Genomic DNA, 22,401 nt, shown 5'->3' on the forward strand with positions numbered 1-22,401 from the left:
CACTCTGTCGTCTTCAAGATATTCAATAAACGGGGCATATTTCTATAACTATGGAGAATGTGGGAAATGTCTGTATTTTTATGCATATTATGTATAAAATCCAGGAGTCCAGGAGAGCTGGCTGTATTTCAAGGAATCCCTGTTGAGGTTACAGGGACAAACCATCCCGATGAGTCGAAAGAATAGTAAATATGGCAGGCGACCAGCTTGGCTTAATGGTGAAATCCTAGCGGATCTTAAACATAAAAAAGAAGCTTACAAGAAGTGGAAGTTTGGACATATGACCAGGGAAGAGTATAAAAATATTGCTCGGGCATGTAGGAATGTTATCAGGAGGGCCAAATCGCACCTGGAGCTGCAGCTAGCCAGAGATGTCAAGAGTAACAAGAAGGGTTTCTTCAGGTATGTTGGCAACAAGAAGAAAGCCAAGGAATGTGTGGGCCCCTTACTGAATGAGGGAGGCAACCTAGTGACAGAGGATGTGGAAAAAGCTAATGTACTCGATGCTTTTTTTGCCTCTGTTTTCACTAACAAGGTCAGCTCCCAGACTGCTGCGCTGGGCATCACAAAATGGGGAAGAGATGGCCAGCCCTCTGTGGAGATAGAGGTCGTTAGGGACTATTTACAAAAGCTGGACGTGCACAAGTCCATGGGGCCGGACGAGTTGCATCCGAGAGTGCTGAAGGAATTGGCGGCTGTGATTGCAGAGCCATTGGCCATTATCTTTGAAAACTCGTGGCGAACCGGGGAAGTCCCGGATGACTGGAAAAAGGCTAATGTAGTGCCAATCTTTAAAAAAGGGAAGAAGGAGGATCCTGGGAACTACAGGCCAGTCAGCCTCACTTCAGTCCCTGGAAAAATCATGGAGCAGGTCCTCAAAGAATCAATCCTGAAGCACTTGCATGAGAGGAAAGTGATCAGGAACAGCCAGCATGGATTCACCAAGGGAAGGTCATGCCTGACTAATCTAATTGCCTTTTATGATGAGATTACTGGTTCTGTGGATGAAGGGAAAGCAGTGGATGTACTGTTTCTTGACTTTAGCAAAGCTTTTGACACGGTCTCCCACAGTATTCTGGTCAGCAAGTTAAGGAAGTATGGGCTGGATGAATGCACTACAAGGTGGGTAGAAAGCTGGCTAGATTGTCGGGCTCAACGGGTAGTGATCAATGGCTCCATATCTAGTTGGCAGCCGGTATCAAGTGGAGTACCCCAAGGGTCGGTCCTGGGGCCGGTTTTGTTCAATATCTTCATAAATGATCTGGAGGATGGTGTGGATTGCACTCTCAGCAAATTTGCGGATGATACTAAACTGGGAGGAGTGGTAGATACGCTGGAGGGGAGGGATAGGATACAGAAAGACCTAGACAAATTGGAGGATTGGGCCAAAAGAAATCTGATGAGGTTTAATAAGGGTAAGTGCAGGGTCCTGCACTTAGGACGGAAGAACCCAATGCACAGCTACAGACTAGGGACCGAATGGCTAGGCAGCAGTTCTGCGGAAAAGGACCTAGGGGTGACAGTGGACGAGAAGCTGGATATGAGTCAGCAGTGTGCCCTTGTTGCCAAGAAGGCCAATGGCATTTTGGGATTATAAGTAGGGGCATAGCGAGCAGATCGAGGGACGTGATCGTTCCCCTCTATTCGTCATTGGTGAGGCCTCATCTGGAGTACTGTGTCCAGTTTTGGGCCCCACACTTCAAGAAGGATGTGGATAAATTGGAGAGAGTCCAGCGAAGGGCAACAAAAATGATTAGGGGACTGGAACACATGAGTTATGAGGAGAGGCTGAGGGAGCTGGGATTGTTTAGCCTGCAGAAGAGAAGAATGAGGGGGGATTTGATAGCTGCTTTCAACTACCTGAAAGGGGGTTCCAAAGAGGATGGCTCTAGACTGTTCTCAATGGTAGCAGATGACAGAATGAGGAGTAATGGTCTCAAGTTGCAGTGGGGAAGGTTTAGATTGGATATTAGGAAAAACTTTTTCACTAAGAGGGTGGTGAAACACTGGAATGCGTTACCTAGGGAGGTGGTAGAATCTCCTTCCTTAGAGGTTTTTAAGGTCAGGCTTGACAAAGCCCTGGCTGGGATGATTTAACTGGGAATTGGTCCTGCTTTGAGCAGGGGGTTGGACTAGATGACGTTCTGGGGTCCCTTCCAACCCTGATATTCTATGATTCTATGATTATGTGTGACACAGTTTGTCCACTCACTTTTGTATTTTGGCCTAGTCCTACTTGGTCTCAAGGGGTTAACTTTTTTCCAGACAGATACATCAGGAGTGAAGGAATAAGCATTGAATGGAGTGGGCGTGGGTCACGTATTTATGTCTGGGCTGGCATGAATGAACTATAAACACATGGATAGAGCTACCTTGGAACTCCAGTGGGGAACAGCACCAGACCATTAATTTTTTTAATGACACCTGGTGTCTTGGAATATGGGTGGGTGATTACATATGTGACCACAAACTGAACACTGGGAAGGGCAGCACTCATGAAAACACCATCACTGGAACCTGAAACAAAGGACATAAGTGTTAAGGGGCTGGGAGAAGGAACTTGTTCTGCCTGTGGGAGAAGAGTATTCCAGTCTGGGACTGTTGCACAGCTGCAGGCATGCTGTCTGTCTTCCAGGCCAGGGCAAAGAGGGACCCTCCTAACCAAGAAAGGAAGAGCTGCCAGGTTAAGGGGGAGTTGTGTGTTTTAGCCTTTTCTTTACTATTTTAACAGGATGTCCCTGCACACTGGGTTCCTGAGAACTAATAAATGATGTCTTGTTTTGGAAAGGTTGTCTTGTGTCACTGCAAACACATTGGTTGTATAGCTCCCCAGAGGGGAAGCCTCCAAGAAGGGTTCAAGATCATTTGGACCTGCTGGAGGAGCTCCTGTGGGAAATGGGTGCTGAAGGCAGGGACCCAGTCTTTGAGCTGTGGGGCTCCCCCTTGATTAGAGGGGAGACCCATAAGATATCACTAAGGTCGCACTCCCAGAAAAACAGCAAAAGAGTTGGAGGCACAGCATGCCCTGTAATATCACCGCAGCAACCAGTTGCAGGTTTTGAACGCTTTACGGCATGGGTGTTTAGTAAGGGGAGTAGGAGAAGACAACTCAGTGTATGGAAATATAATGCCTCCATCACTGTTCAGATTCTGCAGTTCTGGTGCTATGAGCCTTAACTGAAACTCTGTTGCCCGGCTATAGAGCCTGTGCACAATGAGCATTTCTCTTCTAGCTCACTGCACAGTAGTGACCACAAAGGGAGACTGGCTTGTGGCTGAAATGAAGCGCTGGTTCTGCAGCTTTTTGGTACTGAATGACTGATAGAGACGTGGCATCCTCTAAAGGCTCTTTCTGTCCGTAGAAGACCCTTCAGTCTATCGGCATCCCCCCCCACCACCTCACAGGGGTGTTGAGTGTAAATACATCAAAAGGCGCTTATATACTACAGCGGTAGAGGTAGATAACATACCAGACACAGACATTTAAGCTGCCGTGTCCTTTTTGTGAAACTCAACAATTTTTCCACATTCTTTCTTTAGATGACTCCGTGTACCTCTTCGTTGTGAATCATCCGGAATTCAAGAGCACAGTTGAGGTGTTTAAATTTGTAGAAGATGAAAACGCTCTTGTACACCTAAAAACTATCCGCCACGAACTTCTGTCGAGGTACTGCATCCAAATCACAGCACCTGTCTCCATTTGGCTAAAGGCTGTTTTTGTTAAAGCTCAATTTATATTCAAGGAAACGTAAACCCTAGAGGACCTTTCCATTTTATGTTTTCCCGCTGCTTTCATCAGTACTTCACATCTGGATACTGCCAAGCTACTACGCTTCTCTCCCGTCTCCTTTGTAAGTTAAGGCATGGATCCACAAAGGGATGTGGGTGCTTAAAAGCCCAGGTTTAGGTCTCTGTCAGCTTTAGGCACCACGGCAACCCACAAACCCCTGCCTAACAGCACAGGCACTTACATTCACTTGGCACCTACATTTTTGCTGTAAAAGTCCCTTAGTTTCTGCACCTGGGCATTTGGATGCCTAAGCCACTCTGATCGGGGGAAGATAGGTGGGGGGAACGCCTATCGTGCCTGCAAGACCCATTCCAGTAGGTGTGCTCAAAACACCCTTAACTCTATGCAAAACAAATGGGGGGTGGAAGAGACGGCAAACATCCCTTATAGCCTATTAGCCCAATGGTTAGGGTTCCTACCTGAGATGTAGGAGACCCTAGTTCAAGAGGAGAAGGGATTTGAACAGGGGTCTCCCACCTCTCAAGTGAGTGCACTGAGCAGCGTGATTTTTTACAGTGCCTTGGCCCTATCCGTATTTAATTAAAGTGGAACTGCTTCAACAGGAGAGATTGAGAGAGACCCACATTGGAAAGGTTTCAGAGTAGCAGCCGTGTTAGTCTGTATTCGCAAAAAGAAAAGGAGTACTTGTGGCACCTTAGAGACTAACCAATTTATTTGAGCATGAGCTTTCCTGAGCTACAGCTCACTTCATCAGACATTGCATCCGATGAAGTGAGCTGTAGCTCATGAAAGCTTATGCTCAGAGAAATTGGTTAGTCTCTAAGGTGCCTCAAGTACTCCTTTTTCTTTTTTCCACATTGGAAAGTCTCATAGTTCAGCAGCTATGGCCCTCACCTCAGAGGTGAGGCTGCGCTTTAACGTTGGTAGTGCAGACATACCCTAACTCAAGTTTTGTGTATTCCAGTGATTTTTTTCAAGGCTCCTATAAGCTAGGTGTTGCAATGCTAAGTCCCTTTGTGGATCTGGTCCTAAATGACTTCATTCCATATTTGGGAGTAAAATGTCACGAACCCTCCCAAACACTGAACCAACCCTGACCAGTGTGCTCAGGATGATAATGTCCTGCTGTCTGGACTGGATCATGAATGTGGGGTCCGGCCACAGGGCAGACAGGAAATAGGGCACAAACACCACATTGGTTGTATGCTCTGTAATTAGATTTCACCAACCAAGTAACAAGTGTGAACTCCCCAGCCTTACCATGGAGTGACATACAGTCCCCTTGGGCTATCTTGTTGATCGGGCAAGCCTGCTTCAGTGATGGATGGTTCCTTCTACCAAAAATCACAACAATATTCAGATTGCTCCCATTCCCAGAGGACCAGTCATTTACCCTAAGTCAGTTGTACCCCACATCTCTCACCAAAGGCAACTCTTTTAGCGAGTCCTGTAATAAACTAACGAAAGATTTATTAACTAGGAAAAGGAAATAAGAGTTAAATACAAGGTTAAAGCAGGTAACTTACACGCACAAATGAGTTAGTCTTAGATGACAAAAGGTAATAGAAATTTCTATAATAAGCAAACTCCATATTTCCTTTAGGGCTAACTCAGGCAAAACAGCTGGGGGGGTCTTCTGTTTGTGCTTAGTGATTCTTGCCCCTTTAGAGTCCAAAGCAAAAAGAACCCTGTTTCTCCGTGGGGGAGAAGAGGGTGATGGGGAGAGAGAGGGTGAGGAGTGCAATTAACAAAGTCTTTGTTCTTTGTCTCACAATGGCTCATTTGGTTTAAAAGGCAGCCTGTAGGAAGCCAGTTTTTGCATTAGAGAAAGATTCTCTCCTGTTTGAGTTACAGAGGTTTACAATGCAAATGCTCAATATAACTTTATACCCTGGGTTACATATGTTATAAGTGAGATCAGTAGATGCACATCTGACAAGCATTTCATCAGGTCTAAACACATTCTTAACAACTTAAGATCTAGGTCAGGGATTCTCAAACTGTGGTCGAGACCCCAAAGTGTGTTGTGACCCCATTTTAATGGAGCCACCAGGGCTGGCATTAGGCTTGCTGGGGCCTAGGACTGAAGGTAGAAGCCCAAGCACCATCACCCGGGGGCAAAGCCCGAGCCCAACCACCTGGGGCCAAGCCAAAGGGCTTCAGCCCTAGGTGGCAGGACTCAGGTTACAGGCCCCCCACCTGGGGCTGAAGCCCTTGGACTTTGGCTTCCCCGCCCTAGGTAGTGGGGCTTGAGCTTTGGCTTTGCCCTTCCCCTCTGAGCTGGTGGGGCTCGGGTAGGCTCAAACTTTAATTTTTTTCCCCCCTCCTGGGTTCATAAAGTAATTTTTGTTGTCAGAAGGGGGTTGCGGTGCAATGAAGTTTGAGAGTCCCTGATCTAGGTTAAAATGCTAACATGCAGGTGAGCCAGACTGGTTTCTACCTATGCATTTGTCAGTGTTCAGTGAGGCCCAGGAGCCTTGGCATGAGCTAGCATCTGGTTTACGAGTGCCTCAGATACCAATTTAAGTTTGTTCAAAGCTGTATATGGCACCTCTCTCTGTTCTCTATTGTAATGCAGTTTCATACATAATTATAATTTTCACTACATGAACACTAATTCTCAAACCTCTGTAAAATTTGTTCACTCCATTTTTCTTATTTCAGCTTGAATGATGTTGTGGCTCTGGGACCTGATCACTTCTACGCTACTAATGACCACTATTTCTCTGACTCCATCTTGATGTACCTGGAGATGTTCTTGGGCTTGACCTGGTCAAATGTTGTCTACTACAGTCCAACAGAAGTTAAAGAGGTAGCCTCTGGGTTTTACTCAGCCAATGGAATTAACATTTCACCAGACAAAAAGTAAGTCTCTTTTGGTCTCCTTATACATTTAATGGACCAAATGATGAAAAGAAACTCAGACAATATTCCTGAATTTTACATGCAAATATTTGCATGTGCAGATTGTGTGGTTAGTCTTCTAAATTGACTTGTGGGTGTACATTTGGTTAGTTGACTGGGTGCTCTTTGTAAAATATGGTTGTAATAAGTAATCTGAAGTGATTATATAACTTTTATATAATTTTATTCAACTATTGGTGGTATTTTATCCAATAATATCAAAGAAATTACATTTTAACCAACCTGATACTTGCATTTTTTTAAATGCTTGCAAGAATTAATGGGTAATACTCCTCCTAAAATTGTAATAAGGGCAACTGTTCGTTTAACTTGTACAGACTACCACAGCCTGGGAGCCTGTTTCAGAGTGTAAACCATTTGTACAATTTGTGACTGGTATTTTTACAAAATATGTATTTGTGACACTATTGATTGGAGTCCTGGTTGTTACATTAAAAACACCTTGGAACACCAAGTACTTTAGCCATCTGTCTTGAGTTCAGTGTGTGGACAGCTTGGGATTCTTATAAGCATTTCAGAATATCAGTTTAAAGCTTCTAAAAATCAATGCTTACAACTAAAGAATCAATTTACTTTTACTTTTATCTCTGTGTAGACACCTTGTTAATAGACTCTTTCGTTTGAAGGTATGTTTATGTTGCTGACCTGCTGGCTCATAGTATCCATGTTATGGAAAAACATGCTAACTGGAGTCTAACTCAATTGAAGGTAGGCGGTTTGCCACTTAGAACAAGAACCTAATCCATGTTTGAAATGTAGTGTATACCCTTTAGGGAGCCTAGATCTCTCAATCATAGCCTGATTATGGGTAGAGAATGTGTTAATATACATGCAAACAAAACTGCTGGGGGGCTGTGGTTGGCTCTTGTGGTACTGAGGGGAGAGGTATTCCTGTGGAATTTCATGTGAGCCATTATTATTGTTCACTGCAGCCTAATACCAGCAACCCTAAAATGAACCTTGAGTTTGGCCCTGATCACGTTCTCCTTCGAGGCGTTATCGACCTGTTGATGCAGTTAGTGCTCATTCATTAATGCAGCCTGCAAACAGAAAGCAGCTTTCAGAGCAGCAAGTAGTATCTGACTGGGAAACAGAGGGCAATTTACAGAACATAAATATTCCAATTTTCCTGCCTGGGGATTTGGACATCTCCCTTTTTATGTCAATGGGAGTTACTTCCCTCCTGCCTAGAGATAATTGGTCCCCATAGCATATAAGGCAGGTGTTATGAGATGGTGGTAACACACCTGATATGCTAGGGTAATTATGGCTTGTGGTTGCTGTGGGCCTGTGGAACAGGCTGTAACATGTTTCACACATCTGTATTAGCTGAGGGGCTCCTGTTGTTGGTATTTCTGTAAATTGCCCCAAATGGTTTGGTTACTGTTCCCTGTATAATAATGGGATCTGGGGGTTAACACACAAACTGGGTAAAATTTCAGATCATGAAATAAATGCCTGTAGAGTGAATTAACAGGCGACCGTTCCAGGTAGGAACTCGGATGTTCTGATTTGGGAACCAATTCACCTAGCTATTTCTAATGCCAGCTTTTTAATGTCTCTTCAGCCACTCATGTCTCTTTCCCTCCCCCACACCTTCACAAAGGATCATAGAACCATAGAAACATAGGGCTGGAAGGGACCTCAAGAGATCATATAGTCTACCCCGCTCAGGCAGGATTAACTCTTTAACTCTTCCATATTTTCAATTTACTTTCCTTTCCATGGATTTCTTACTTAGACCTCAGATTCTGGAATTGGTTCTGCTGCGTCCTGGTCCCCAGCATAAACCAGAGCAGCCTCAGGGCTGCTCTGAAATACCAAGACTGTTAACACTCTTCCAAGGCCATTCCAGCAGCTGGGCATCAGCAGATGTAGAGATGTTCCATTCGCATTCCCTATACCAGGCGCTGAGTTGATGGTTTAGTAGCTGCTGCTATAGGATTTTCCCCGATGGTGGGGAAATTCTCAAGGGGCTGATTACACCAGCTTTAAGGCTGCTTTAAGCCACTGGAGCAGCACAACCCAGCCAAAGAGGAGAAAGGATCTGGCCCACTATGCAGATGATCTATTTTTAATATTAAATATTTGTACATGATGCCACTGGCATGCATGTCATTGTACGTAGATATTCAAAGACATTGCCTCTGCCCTGAGGAATTTATAAGGAAGAGGCCTTTGTTTGGGTAGTTACCTGGAAATGGGAACATCTGCAGTTACATTGGATAAGATTATTTATGAATAAAAGTTTTGGAAAGGATAGAAACCCCTCTGGACAAGTTTTTTCCATAATTGCCCAATTTCGACTTCTTACACTGGGGTTTCGCACTGAAGCATCAGGTGCCTGGCCACTGTTGGTGACAGGATATTGGACAAGAAGAACCATGGGTATGACCCAGTGTGGCAGCTGATAGCATCCCAGCAGATAACTTTCCCAAGGACAGCTTTCCTTTCCACCTGATCTGTGTCTTCTCCTTGCTGGCCCCAAGAGTCAGTCTCCTCTTTTCTTTTTGTTCCATTTTAATTCAGGTCATCAGTCCTAGCTGGGAGGGACACTGCCAACTTTCATGCCTGTAACTTCCATGCCTGTAATGCACCATGCACACCTATATAAAAACATAAGGCTTGAAGGTGACTAGGGCTAATAATATGCCCCTTCCTTCAGCTCTAGAAGCTGGGAATGAGTTGCTGAAGCAAATATGTAAATATTTATAATGTCCTCATCACCGTCATATCTGGGCAGTACAGCAGATGGTGCATGTTGACAAAAGGTGTAGTGAGGGGAAAATCTTATGGTGGTTTCAGTCCAAATTTTTAAGTGTTACTGAAAGGCATAAATACCTTTGAGAAATATGCTGATTATGAATGAATAAAGAGAGGCTATAAATGAAGTTTGTGACTTCGACGTGTGTGTCACTGTGTTGGGTTCTCCCATGTTTGATAGGTGCTGGAATTGGACACACTAGTCGATAACTTATCTGTTGATCCTTACACTGGGGATATTTGGGGAGGATGTCATCCCAATGGCATGAAGCTGCTCTTCTATGATCCTGAGAATCTTCCTGGTTCTGAGGTTAGTTTGACAGATTCTTTTGGTAAATTAGACCATGTCTATACTGTAAAACTATATTGTTTTAACTAGAACAATATAACTAAAGTGGTACAACTGCGCCCTCTTCCCTCGCCCCCCCCCCCAGTGTGGAAGTGTGGATGCAGTTATACAAGTATGAAAGTGTTTATACTGGTACAGATTATTCTGTTACGGGAAGGAGAATAAAATATTCTGGTGTAAGGTACCTTTATACTGGTATGACTGTGTCCACACTTGGGGTTGTACCAGAATAATTATTTCCATTAAAACAAACACATTTACCCCCCCCCCCCGACTCCATATTCCTAACCAAAATAGCTATACTAATACAAAATCTGTGTGTAGACAAGACATTGGAGTGTCTCTTCTAAAACAAAACAGAAGAACAATGCAGAGCTTTAAAGCAATACTTCAGTCTGGTTTTTATGGAATAGTGCTATCAGGCAGAAAAATCCGCCATTGACGCTAATCTCTGTAGCATTTAATGGCGCTGAAGGAGAGAAACATTTCAGTTCTATCATATGGTATCTTTAGCCATAACCTCAAGGCACTGGTTATTGTGGATTATGTGAATCCAAGTTTTTTTTTGTTAACATTCCTGAATAAAACTAAATGCATCGGAATCAGGAAATAAGTTAAGCAGAAAGGCCCCTTTGGAAATCTCAGCTGGAGTTAAGCAACTGGCTTCCACTGACTTTCAATGGGAGTCATGGGTGTAACTCATTTAGGTCCCTTAGAAAATCCTAGCTGATATCCCCGATTCACCATTGCGTTACTCTGGACCGAGGCTCGAGTAACTGCACTGATATCTGAGGAGCTATGCTGACATTAACTGGAGTAGCGGTTAATCAGGCTCAGATAGTTCTTGAGAATGGGCACTACTTCAGTAGGTCACCTGAGAGAGCATGCTCCCTCTGGAGTGTAGACTTGCCAAAGCTGTGGTCCTCCTCGCTGCCTTCCCAGCAACATACAAGCAACAAGCCATGCCTTGACTTGCTAAAACACTTAGATACCAAGATGACAGAGATTTAAAGAGCTATCAATATGGAGTTCATCAGATAGTGATAAAACTTACCCAGTGGATGGCAGCTTACAGGACAGAGCAGAGAGTCTGATCTGCCCAGTGCCCCTGCCTTATTGTGGCTACACACCCACTTTCCCAACAAGTTATGTTCGACATGCTGCACAGCTGTGACCTCTCAGCCACCCTCACTGAAACAATCCCTCCAGCTGCTTGGACCTTGATCCTAAATCCGAGCTGACTTCACCCTGGATTCTGTGAACCATGAAGCAGAAAGTGCTTCTTCAGGTAGGGTGGTGGAAGGGCAGGACATATGTACAGTGAAGAAGATTGGGAAGGTGTGGGCTGTGGTCAGAAATAAATTAAAGTAGATGGGTCTGGAAAAAGTCACAGCCCGCTTTGCTTTTTTGACCTGCAAGATGGCAACTGCCAAGAGAGCACAGCTTACAGCCATGGAAAAGGTGATACATGGATGGGTAGGGTGGGATTTCCAAAAGCACTAAATTGAGGTAGGGAGCTCAAGTCCCATGGACTGACTTGTGCTTCTGTGTCATTTCAGTACTTTTGGAAAATTCCACCCCTTAGCTAACATTTCATATTAAAAGGAATTACCCATGCATAACCTTTCAGACTCCATTTCCCTCCTAACTAGTGGCTAGACTCCAAATGTACTTTAAGAGCTTGAACTCAGACCATTGTGAGCCTTGCCAGATAACATCTCTTAAAATGTCTCCGTAACCACCAGAAAAAATCTCCATCTGATCGTTCAATCAATTCCAGGCTGCTTTCTTTGCAGCTGCAGTCTAATTAAATGTTGTTGAACTACATGTTTGGTGCTAGCTCAGTTTAATTGTATTCGTAAAAGAAATATTGCCTGACAATAGAGCAAGGCTAAATTTGTCCTTGTTCTTTCTCATTTACCCTTTAGATTTTATAATGGCTACTAGTGAGCTGCTTTCTGCAATCCTTGCTCTTGTGTGATTTCAGTGAGAATATACAGTTAAAATACCAACGGGAATACTTGAACAGTATGATGCTACTCAGTGTGAATAAGAGTGGCTGAATCTGGTCCTGTGGGTTTAAATCTTTTTAAAATTTGACAGATTGGAAAGGTTCAGAAAAGCACACCAAAAAGTCCTATCTATTTAGTTTAACAAAGAGATGGTTAAGAGGTGACTTGATCATGGTCTAAAAGTACCTAAAAAAGGACGAGTATTTCTGAATTAGGGTTTTTTAAATCTAGCAGACGAAGGTATTGAGCTGAAGCTAGACAAATACAGACTAAAAATGATGTGCACATTTTTAATAGTAAGCTTAAGTAGCTGTAGGAACAACTCACCTTGGGATGTGGTGGATTCTCCGTCACTTGAAGTCTTTTTTTTAAATCGAGACTGGAGAGCTTTCTGAACAGTCTGCTCTAGTTGTGAGCTTAATGCAGCAATCATTTGGTGAAATTCTATGACCTGTGTTATGCGGGAGCACAGATCTTAAGGTCAGAAGGGACCATTACGATGATCTAGCGTAAATTAATATGTCCTGTCTGTGCTGAACTCTGAACATCAGCGACTATAAAAGTAGGACACCTTCTGTATTGACTGCCTGTAACTCTTCCCTCTTCAGGTAATCCGGATCCAGAACATTGTTTCTGCAAAACCTACCGTGACCCAGGTGTATGCTGAGAATGGCTCAGTGCTTGAGGGAAGTTCAGTTGCTGCAGTGCATTCTGGGAAACTGCTCATAGGCACGGTGTTCCACAGAGCTCTTTACTGCAAACTATAGTTCACTCTGGATAGACTTTGTTAGGGGGGAGGGTTCAGTTTCTTTTAAATTGCGAAGTCCAAGCTACATTGCCATAAGTCATGAAAATGTATTCCTCGCCTCAAGGAAATAACATAAGTTCTGTTCAGTAGTGAATGGAAATGGATTTAAAGATTAAAAAAATGTGTGTAGGATTAATGTGGAAGATCCCAGGCCAATAACAAACTGTGGACGTAAATTACAAATTCAACATTAAAAGAAAATAGCTGAAAATGAGTTGGTTCTTGGGTTAGCAAGTGGGATCAGACTTCAGGATTCTGTTTCTCTGGGAGAGTTGATGATCTGCCTAGTGTGTAAAAGAGTGGAGGCAGTGTTGAATAAACACGTCATTTCATGGTTTGGGTCACTAACCCAAGTGCTTTGGGGGGGGCTCCTTTTCACCCCTCTGCCAATTTTCCCTATGCTGTCAGAAATCATTTGAAACCCATGTGTTGCCTTATCATGAACCTGTTCTCAGACATACTCTTGCCTGCATTTAGAGTATTAGGTGTATGATTTAAATAACCCTTCAAGGAATGAGTTCAAAAATCTCTACTTTCTGAAGAGATCTGAAATGCCTTAACCAAACAGTGCCTTGGAGCCTGCGGTCTCCGCATACAGCCAGGAGAGCAGTGGTGAAAACTGCACCTCAGGGAAGGCCTTTAGCACAGAGAATGCAGTTTGTGCAGTATATGTCTAATTACCATGCTGTGTGAAACTGCCACTCACGCCAAAGGATTCTACCAAACAAACTATTATAATGCTGTTTGCTTAGAATGACACAGTCCACTCTGTGTAATCATTGTATTTGTGAGGCTCGTATGACCTTTGTCTGCTAGCCAATATGCTACTCCACCTCCTCTAGGCTAAAGCATTCTGCTAATGTTTCTCTGGCAAGAAGAGAGGCAGTATGGTTTTGGAGAGTGAACTCTGGGACAGCTGTGTTGCTAGGGACAGGTTACTTAACCACTGTCTTGCCCTTTCTTCAGCTGTAGAGTGGGGGAGAGAGATGTCAAGGGCACAGAACAGTTATGAGGAATGACTGAAAATGTGAAAGCAGTATCACCTCAGTGCTAGCTGCCTGATCTGCAGCAGGGGAACGCTGTACTGTATCAGGAGCAAGTATCTAGGCAACCTGTCCTAAAGCTCTCTACCCATGGCTGGATAAGGATGGGTGGAGGGACTAGTAATATTCTAAACCAGGGGTAGGCAACCTATGGCACACAAGCTGATGTTCAGTGGCACTCTCACTGCCCGGGTCCTGGCCCCTGGTCCGGGGGGGGAGGGGGCTCTGCATTTTAATTTAATTTTAAATGAGGTTCTTAAACATTTTAAAACCCTTATTTACTTTACATACAATAGTTTAGTTATCTATTATAGACTTAGAGAGACCTTCCAAAAACGTTAACATGGATTACTGGCACGTGAAACCTTAAATCGGTGAATAAATGAAGACTTGGCCCACCACTTCTGAAAGGTGGCCGACCCCTGTTCTAAACCATGAGAGCAAAATGTCAGCCTCCGAGGTAGAATTCTAGCCTAGGGTTAAAAAAGGCCTGATGTATTATCAGCCAAAGAATAGAGAGAGCTGCTCTTGGTTCCCTTCCCTATTGCTACCCCTGCCTCCATGTTCAGGTTAGACTCTGCTCACTCCAGATGCTCTCTGTGATATCTGAGCCACTTTTCCAGACACGTCTAGCGTCAGTGCTGCTAATGGGGAGAGAGCATTGGGCAAAGTGAGCAACTCGGGTGTGGATGCTACCAGTGAGTTACAAGGGGATAAAACAATTTTTTTTTAAATTTCCTGTACCATTACTAGGCTAGGTTGTTGTGACTTGCCGATCTAAGGAAGCTTTTAATTTCTGCACTACTAGATTACTTTCTAATCACAGCACAGTTTTTGGCAGCAGCAACTCCAGTCAGATGGAGAATGCATTGTTTTTACAGAAACACCTTAGGGCCTGCTGGGGTCTGGCTCAAGGGGAATACAAAGCAACTGTATGGCCCCTCACTGGCTACTCTAGGGGTCATGCCAGCATGTGCAGAATCAGTTCTGCACCCTTTCTTCACCCGTGGGCCCAAGCTCTAGTGGGGGTGGGGAGAGGCATGGCCAAGGCATTCCTGTGACCTGGCTATTTGCTCACTGCTGTAACAGCCCAATGGCTCATGGGAACCAGAGCACAGGTTAGGGCTGCCCCACCTCAACCACCCGTGGAAGCTAACTAGAAGCCACATGTGCTTTCCTCAGAGCAGTAAAGAGCCTGGGTCTGGAACAGAGCGGAGGTGCCTTACATCTGGTGCAAACTGCATGTGCTCTGAGGAACTCTGCATCAGTACCAGCATGAACCTAACCCCCAAATCCCAGAGAATGCACTGTGTGCTCCTTTGCCTTTATTTTAGGGGGAACAAACTGGCTCCCCCAGAAGCTTCTCTCCCTGCAGCATTTGTTTAATATGAACAGTAGGGAAAGCACAGCTTCCCCCTCCCCAACTTCTTCCAAACAACAAACTGGGCCCTTTTGGGGGAAGTACTAATAGAAAGTCATGTCTTCAAATATACTTCGTTCTGGAATATGCTCTAGTCTTGTGGTTAATTACTGTGTAAACAAAATTCTTATAAGGAAAAACATCACCTGAAATAAATAAAATGTTGATCTTTACAGTATTATGTTTCTGATGAGCAATATATTGATTTTTTTAATTTGAAATTGTGGCATCATAATACTCAGTGGCTCATTATCAACAACATTTAGCTTTACTACTCCCTGTGCTTTTCCTAATTCATTAATTGATGTACAGTGTCTAAAATGTAGTTGATTGTAAACCTGGTAACCATGAATGTTCTCATCTTTATTAAAAGAAATTACACCACAGAGTTCTTATACAAAATCTGATCCATCTTTAGATTTTAGCTTCTTCAAATGAATGCAAAATGATTTGGAATCGTCATTTTGTCCATTATCCTAATTTTTGGTCCTGGGTAAAATAAAGCCTGTATTGATCCTAGTTTTTATTTTAATTGTAGCTGTGTCTCTTCCTCATGGCTGTGGTATGTATGTTCTGCTGTCAGTCATGAATTCTAAGACGTAACAATGGAATGGGGAAAAATTAAATGAATAGCTACAGGCATTTATTTATATATATATATAGTAGTATCTCACAGTACATTAAAAATCATGCAAACACATTATCTTATGCTTACAAAACTCTTTAGCCTCTGAGGAGCCATGTGTTGTCAGTACCGGGGCCTTATGCTGCTCTGGCCATCTCATCTGGTCTGTCTTTTGTATAGGCACAAGATACGTGTCTGTCTGAACCCTGTAGGGTCCCAGTCACTAACTGTTTGCCCTGCTGTGAGGGGCACAGGGTTCCCTGTAGCTCCTGAGTTTTCTAGGTTAATCACTGGCAGTTGTACACAGCACTACCTTCAATATAGGCCCTGGTAGTGCTGTCTCAAAAAACTTAGTATAGAGTGACCTTTAAATACAGCTTAATTATACAACAGAAACACAGACATTAAACACAACTCTACATGTGAAGTGATTTCTAGCAGAAATCTCTAGCAACAGGACCAAATGACTCAGCCACATTTCAAGCCCGACCTACCGACGGTTCAAGTCTGTTTTTTCTGCATGCCATTTTTCCAGTTTCACTACTTGGCTGTGGCCTGGGCACACAGTCCTCTTACTTGCCTTCTACCCACATGCATTTTCTGCAAAGAACTACAGCACATGAAACTACTTATGTAAAGCTATGGCTGCAATTTGACATACAGCTGCTAAAATACATGGAAGAGGAGGAAGACCAGCCTATGCTTGTAGACAGTAAAACACTTCTACACACCACCTCCTCCCTTGGGAGACTGAGGTCAGAAATTCTAAGTGATATCTGTCTTTGATCCCCTTTTAAAGCCCCCCTACAGTCCAAGTGGTAGATTTGTGGAACATACAATTTTCAACATAGCATAAGGTACCACTCACCAAACAGGACCAGCAGGAAATACTGATGAAAACTACACAGCAGATAGGAGGCGAGCCATTGCAGGACTATGGAGTAAACTGTATAGAATCCATTTGTGGTGGGGAGTGGTAGGAAGGATGGAGAGAAGCAACTGTGTTGAGGGGAGGTGGGCAGGATTGGAAGAGTGAGTTATACAATATACCAATAAACAAGAACAGCATTAGTACCTTAGTTAAAATGATCCTTTCACCCTCTTGAGGTGGGGTGACCATGTTGCTGAAACATGACACTTGGTGACACCAGCTATTGGGAACTTTAGAGCCTGAACTCAGAACCTTTTCCATCCAGATTCAATGGTGACTATTTTGGTCCAGATACTGCCAGGAGTAACTCCATTGCAGTGATGGCCGTTACTTCTGCTATATACAGTTATTAAATTTGTGCTGAGCAGGAGAACAGCTCCATAAGGTGGTATGAGAAATGCCCATTACAATTTTCAGTTTGGTCACGAGTGAATTGACACGATACTGTACTTGCCTTACCAAAAGTGATACAGCTCTCTTTAAAAAGTTTTGCCATGGCCCCAACGATTTACGTTGCACTGAACTGCTAGTGGCCTATTTTCTAGGTCCACTTAGGAAGATCATATATGAGCAGATGTGTTACATTTCAAGACTGCATTAAGAAAAATCAGCCATATAATGCCACGGTGGTATGGTTTTTAACGAAATTGTGATGCACTGGGAATATGTCTCTACAATTTATGGTTGATATTGTGAAGTTGTATTATGAAAAACAACGGTCATGAATAACTATGTGTATGTTGTTCCACCTCTGCTGACAGTTCTGTAGCTGGTACACACCCGACAGGGACAATGGAAAATACTTAAGGTTACTACTAACAGTACTTAGACCTCGGTATACTAAAAAACAGCTGCATCCTTACAAAGCCATTGTTAGCTTGAAGTGGAGACTCATCAGGAGCAGAACAAAGGCAGGGAGGTGACCAAGAGTTGTTTAAATAAGGGAACCCACTGGAACAGGGGTGTCAGTCAGGAAGCGTCAGGCAGGGTAAAGTCACACAAGCTGGGTAAGGGGCTTTGCAGGAGGGGAGAGCTCACCCATCATGTAACACCCTGCCTGCCTTCGTGGACACCAGTGATCCCTAAGTACTCCCAACAGAAGACTGAGCCAGGTGGGCTTATGAGCTCCATTTCCAAGGGGTAACAGACAGCCTCAGGGTCCAGGAAATGTTGCAGAGAGGCCAAGGGAGGAACCACTGTTGCAGCCTGTCAAGGTTCCAAAGGTTTAAACCACCCATGGGGGATCCAGAGCTCAGAGGCTTGGATTCCCTCCCCAGACATCCTAGTGGGTGGCCCGCAAGAGGCACTCACTAGGACCTGTGATAAGAATCATGGAGTGTAATAAGATCAAACCTGAATCCTGAATGCTGCACCATTTGTCCTGATCTTCCAGCTAACAGATGAGTTTAAAATCAACTTTAGACTTGCTGGGAAAGGAAGAACGAACAATTATGTGAAAGCCACCACAAGCACAACTAAAGGCTTGCTTACAAGGAGAAATAGCCCAGAAGAGCTAGCTTGCCATGTGGACACTTATTCTGCACTAATAGTGCCTTTCTGTGGCTTAATCTTTTTTGGAATAGCTGTTGTGTTTTAAAGTCACATCCTATCTTATTCTGCAATAGACAGATCCTAACACATGGCAGTAGTTGTCCAAACTGGGTAACATCTTATTAATTCTGGAATGAATAACAGAGGCGGGAAGACTAAATAAAAATTCTTGTAACAAGTTTCAGTAGTTCTCTTTTTATTGCATTCGTTGTCTAACAATAATACTCATTGGCAAGAAATTTATTTACACTAACAAATTAATTTTAATCAAAGGTGATTGGGTTTTTTTAAATCTGTAAGAAAACAAAGGGCCACCATGATGTTTTGCTTTGAATGCCTCCAAATAACCAAATGTAAAGGAATGTTGTTTTTGGAAACTCAACAATCCAGAGAAGTACATATTAACCAAGCACAAGAGAACAAGCTCAGACAGGGCACTATTGTCTCTTCCATGCAGATGATTAGACACCAAGATGTACAAATGAAAAGTCCAGGATTACATGCAATTCATACACATTTGACCTTAAAAAAATTCTGAAGCATAACTATCTCCCTCTCTAAGATAAAAAGAAACAATAAAAGAAGCCAGTTTTTACAGTGGCGCACAGTGCATTTCTGTTTTTTAGCTGCCCAGTCTTTTAGCAATATGTATAACACTTGTTAGTTACCAGTGATTTATAAGTGCAACATCACTGAAAAATACAAAAGCAGGAGTTATGACAGTAAATGAGTCAGGGAAAGCAAATATATTTTGGGGAGGTTCACTGCGCACCATGTCATCTCCATTTGAGGAAGCTTATTTGTTCCTTATTGTCTTTCGTGCCATGTAATTCTTGTTTCTTCTGGACACTTCATCAATATTGTGAGTCTTCCTGCATTTACACCCACGTCTGCTCCCATTGTAGTCAATGGCAAAACTCACACTGAAAACAATAGGAGCAGGATTAGGCCCCTTTTTTTTGCTCAATTTGGGGTTGATCCTGTAAAATGCTAAGCACCTTCCTCCAAAGCCAAACAGTGCTGAAGGCCCTTAACATCGCACATGATTAAGCCAGATAAACTAGGAGATTTGTGCCTAATAAAGAGTCCAAATTTCTGAAAGAAACAAGCAGCACAAAGAGCTAAAGGCAAAACCTCCCAACAAGACATACACATCCTCCCTTTAGTCATGATTTACTGGCTATAACAGAAGTGCCAGGCCCACTGCCAGGTAGTGAAAGACGGCCTATCTTAGGGCCAGGAGGGAATCAGAGGGCTCAGTTTCATGACTGTGATATCACAGCTTTCAAATAGGACAGTTTTGAAAATGTCAGAAGATGCAATAAAACATACACAGAGCTTTGAAGAAAAGGACTGTGAAACATGCACATGACGTCTAGCTCATGGTGTGATGACTGGATGAGTCACTTCTGACATCACAATCCTGCCCGAGAATCAACTGCTCAAAGCTCTCCAATAGACATCTAAGCTAAGTTTACAAAATGTACAAAAAGTTTTCTTGTAATACTAATTCTAATAAATCAATCCTGGCAAAAGAACACAAGGACAACATGCAGAGAGATGTACAGAGGAACAGTCTGTATATGATTTTAATAAAAACTTTTGTTTAAAATCTTGTGATCCATCAAGTATATAAAACATAACATGAAAACTGTGAGTGAGGCTAAAAACACATCTGATCTATTATACAAACTGCTAGAGCTTTGCTCTTATGAGTTTCATGATATTATCAGAATCCTTGATGTGTGTTTTATGTGCATATAGCCCTAAAACTCACAGTTACCTACACATTAACTAATCTCTTCAATACAGTGTGTATATTTGTGTGTGTATATGTACACACACAAATGCAAAAGTATTTGTTAAAAAGCAAACCACAAGCCCCATCACTTAAACATTTTCATTTCTAGAAATGCTCATTTCTTTCATTCTGAATCATTGATAAAAAAAATTCTCTGTGAACTCTGCCCTTTCATTTGAACTGTTGAAGACTTCCAGGTTGCTCAAATACATGCTGTCTTTTTCAAACAACTTTCTATTTTTCAGAGTTTTGGACCAAGTTACAGGTTTTCTGAGATTTTAAAGCTTACGGAACAAAAGCTATAAACAAGTTTGCCTGCTCTCTGGTTGAGGCACAGCACAGGACTAGGCAAGTGCTATTAAAAGGCTCAATCCTTCTCTCACTGAACTCAATGACAAAACTCCAGTAGGAACAGGATCAGGTCCCAAAACAACAACATTTTGCTTGTCTCCCTCTCTGACACACAATTTTTCTATCCTTTTGAAAACACTGCTAAGGAATTGACACATAAACCTTGTTGTTGAAAATTGTCCTTAAATCCCAGATCTGGCACCCTGTACAAATCGCTCTTTAAGATACTTTTTAAAGAAATATGGCTACGCAAATACAAAACTTTCTTTCTGATTTTCAGTTCCATAGCACAGGATACTAGACTAGAACAGTATATCCCAGCCACACATATGCAAAATGATACCTATGCCTTCTTTGATTTCAAGGAACACAATCAGTACTCCTGCTGCTGAGCTTCTGTGGTGGGCATCATTGCCTCTGGTTGCCTGTCTTTAATGCAGCTGAGTGTGCTCTAACCAGCAACTGCTGATGAGTTAGACACCACACAATTGCACAGATGGCAGCAGGCGCTTGTGTGCGCAGTGGACGTGCGGAGACCCGAGGTTGCCAGATGATAAATATCCAAAATTCCCACTAACATCAATAGGAGTTGAGGACCGATGTGGCTTCTGAGAAATGCTGTTCTAGATCCTGTGAACACTCTTGCTTAGAAATGCAACATTGTCTCAGCTCCAACATGGCACAATAAATGGTTACTGACATAAAAGCACCGACCCAAGCTGATATATAAACATAACCCAGCTCTGCACAGCTTTTGTTACTTTTTTGCTCCACTATTTAGTTTTACTCCATTAATTGTGATGGGCTTTATGTACATGAACATCACTAGCTCTGCTAAGGCGTCAGATGAAATGCAAAAACCGGTGGACAATACTAATCTGTATTATGCAACATTAAATGGACTGAGTTCCTCATTGCTTTGCACTTGATGTAATCATTTACACTGGTACACAGTGGGTGTCCGACATCACCTAATCAGAATGAGAGCCTTTAGCACTCATTTGCCCAGATGCAAATGGCTCCATAAGGTGCCAGGCAATGGGGAATGAGACCCATAAATATTTGGCAGTTTGTACAGAATAAACCATGGCCTTTTGTTGCAGAATGGTTTCAATGCTACTGCTGGATTTCAGAGCAGACACTAGCTTTTCGGGGGCTAAGGCTATGAAAGCACCTTTGTATCTTCTATTTCCTACATCTTAAAAATCCCACTCTCTGCCTCCTTCATTCAGTCTTTCACAGTCTTGATCACTAGAAGATCAAGATCACTAGAAGATGTGCATAAATACATAGACTAGGGCTGCCAAACCTATTGGCACTAGCAGATCCAGAACTTCCAGGACTCAGCTACCACATACAAAACAGGGTGAATGTTAGCTAACCAGCTAGCTGCGAGTGCACCAGCGCAGGAGAATAACTAACTGGGGTAGAGCTGGCGTAGGCTGTATGGCTGGATTAGAGATAATATGGCCAGAGTGCTGATGTGCTCCAGGGACACCAGGCTGCAGAATAGCCCCTAGGAAGCTAGCACACCTTACAGAATACCTGAGACTGCTCTAAATTACGCATTGGGACCGGTGACTGGCTGCCCAGGGATCAGTAAGCCACAAAAGTAGCTTAGAGTCACATTTGTGGAAGATACCCTGCCAGCTAGGCTGGGAGCAGAAAATTCATTTATTCATTCAGTACAGGACATTTGTCCATTCTGTTCCTTCTTATGATAGAGGTAACACACTATTCTAAACTAGCATTGTTCTTAGGGGAAGCTTACAGTGGGGTGGTTAAAGGCATTCTGAGTTTTTAATTACATATGTAATGGGCAAACGCATATCATTTCTCAATATGGGAAAGAAAAATTGTGATAAACCTTTTATGGTCTTGTAGAAACAGTAACAACTCAAACCATATTGGTCACAAACACTGTGATTGTGACATGATTGTGTGTGCCATACATCCATAACTATCTTTAATTAAACGGAATCTTAAAAACATACCTTACCATAGAAGGAAGATCAGAACTCAGATACTGCTTGGTCCACTTTGTTTTCATTAGTTACTCTGCATTTTATGC

The 22,401-nt window shown here is 43.0% G+C and overlaps 1 protein-coding gene across 1 annotated transcript in view; it reads left to right on the forward strand.

Annotated features, from left to right (window-relative positions):
* The window catches only part of LOC311516284 (serum paraoxonase/arylesterase 2-like), a 49,133-nt gene extending 33,884 nt beyond the window's left edge, over positions 1 to 15,249 (forward strand). The window contains exons 5-9 of the mRNA XM_084620185.1: positions 3,541 to 3,667; positions 6,416 to 6,616; positions 7,303 to 7,384; positions 9,621 to 9,749; positions 12,409 to 15,249. Of these exons, the coding sequence (XP_084476311.1) occupies positions 3,541 to 3,667; positions 6,416 to 6,616; positions 7,303 to 7,384; positions 9,621 to 9,749; positions 12,409 to 12,567 (698 nt within the window). The 3' untranslated portion in view covers positions 12,568 to 15,249. The remainder of the gene's footprint in view (positions 1 to 3,540; positions 3,668 to 6,415; positions 6,617 to 7,302; positions 7,385 to 9,620; positions 9,750 to 12,408) is intronic.
* The last annotated feature ends 7,152 nt before the right edge of the window (positions 15,250 to 22,401 follow it).

Source organism: Lepidochelys olivacea (genome assembly GCF_965140295.1).
Source record: "Lepidochelys olivacea isolate rLepOli2 genome assembly, chromosome: 2".
In the NCBI taxonomy this organism is placed as follows: Eukaryota; Metazoa; Chordata; order Testudines; family Cheloniidae; genus Lepidochelys; species Lepidochelys olivacea.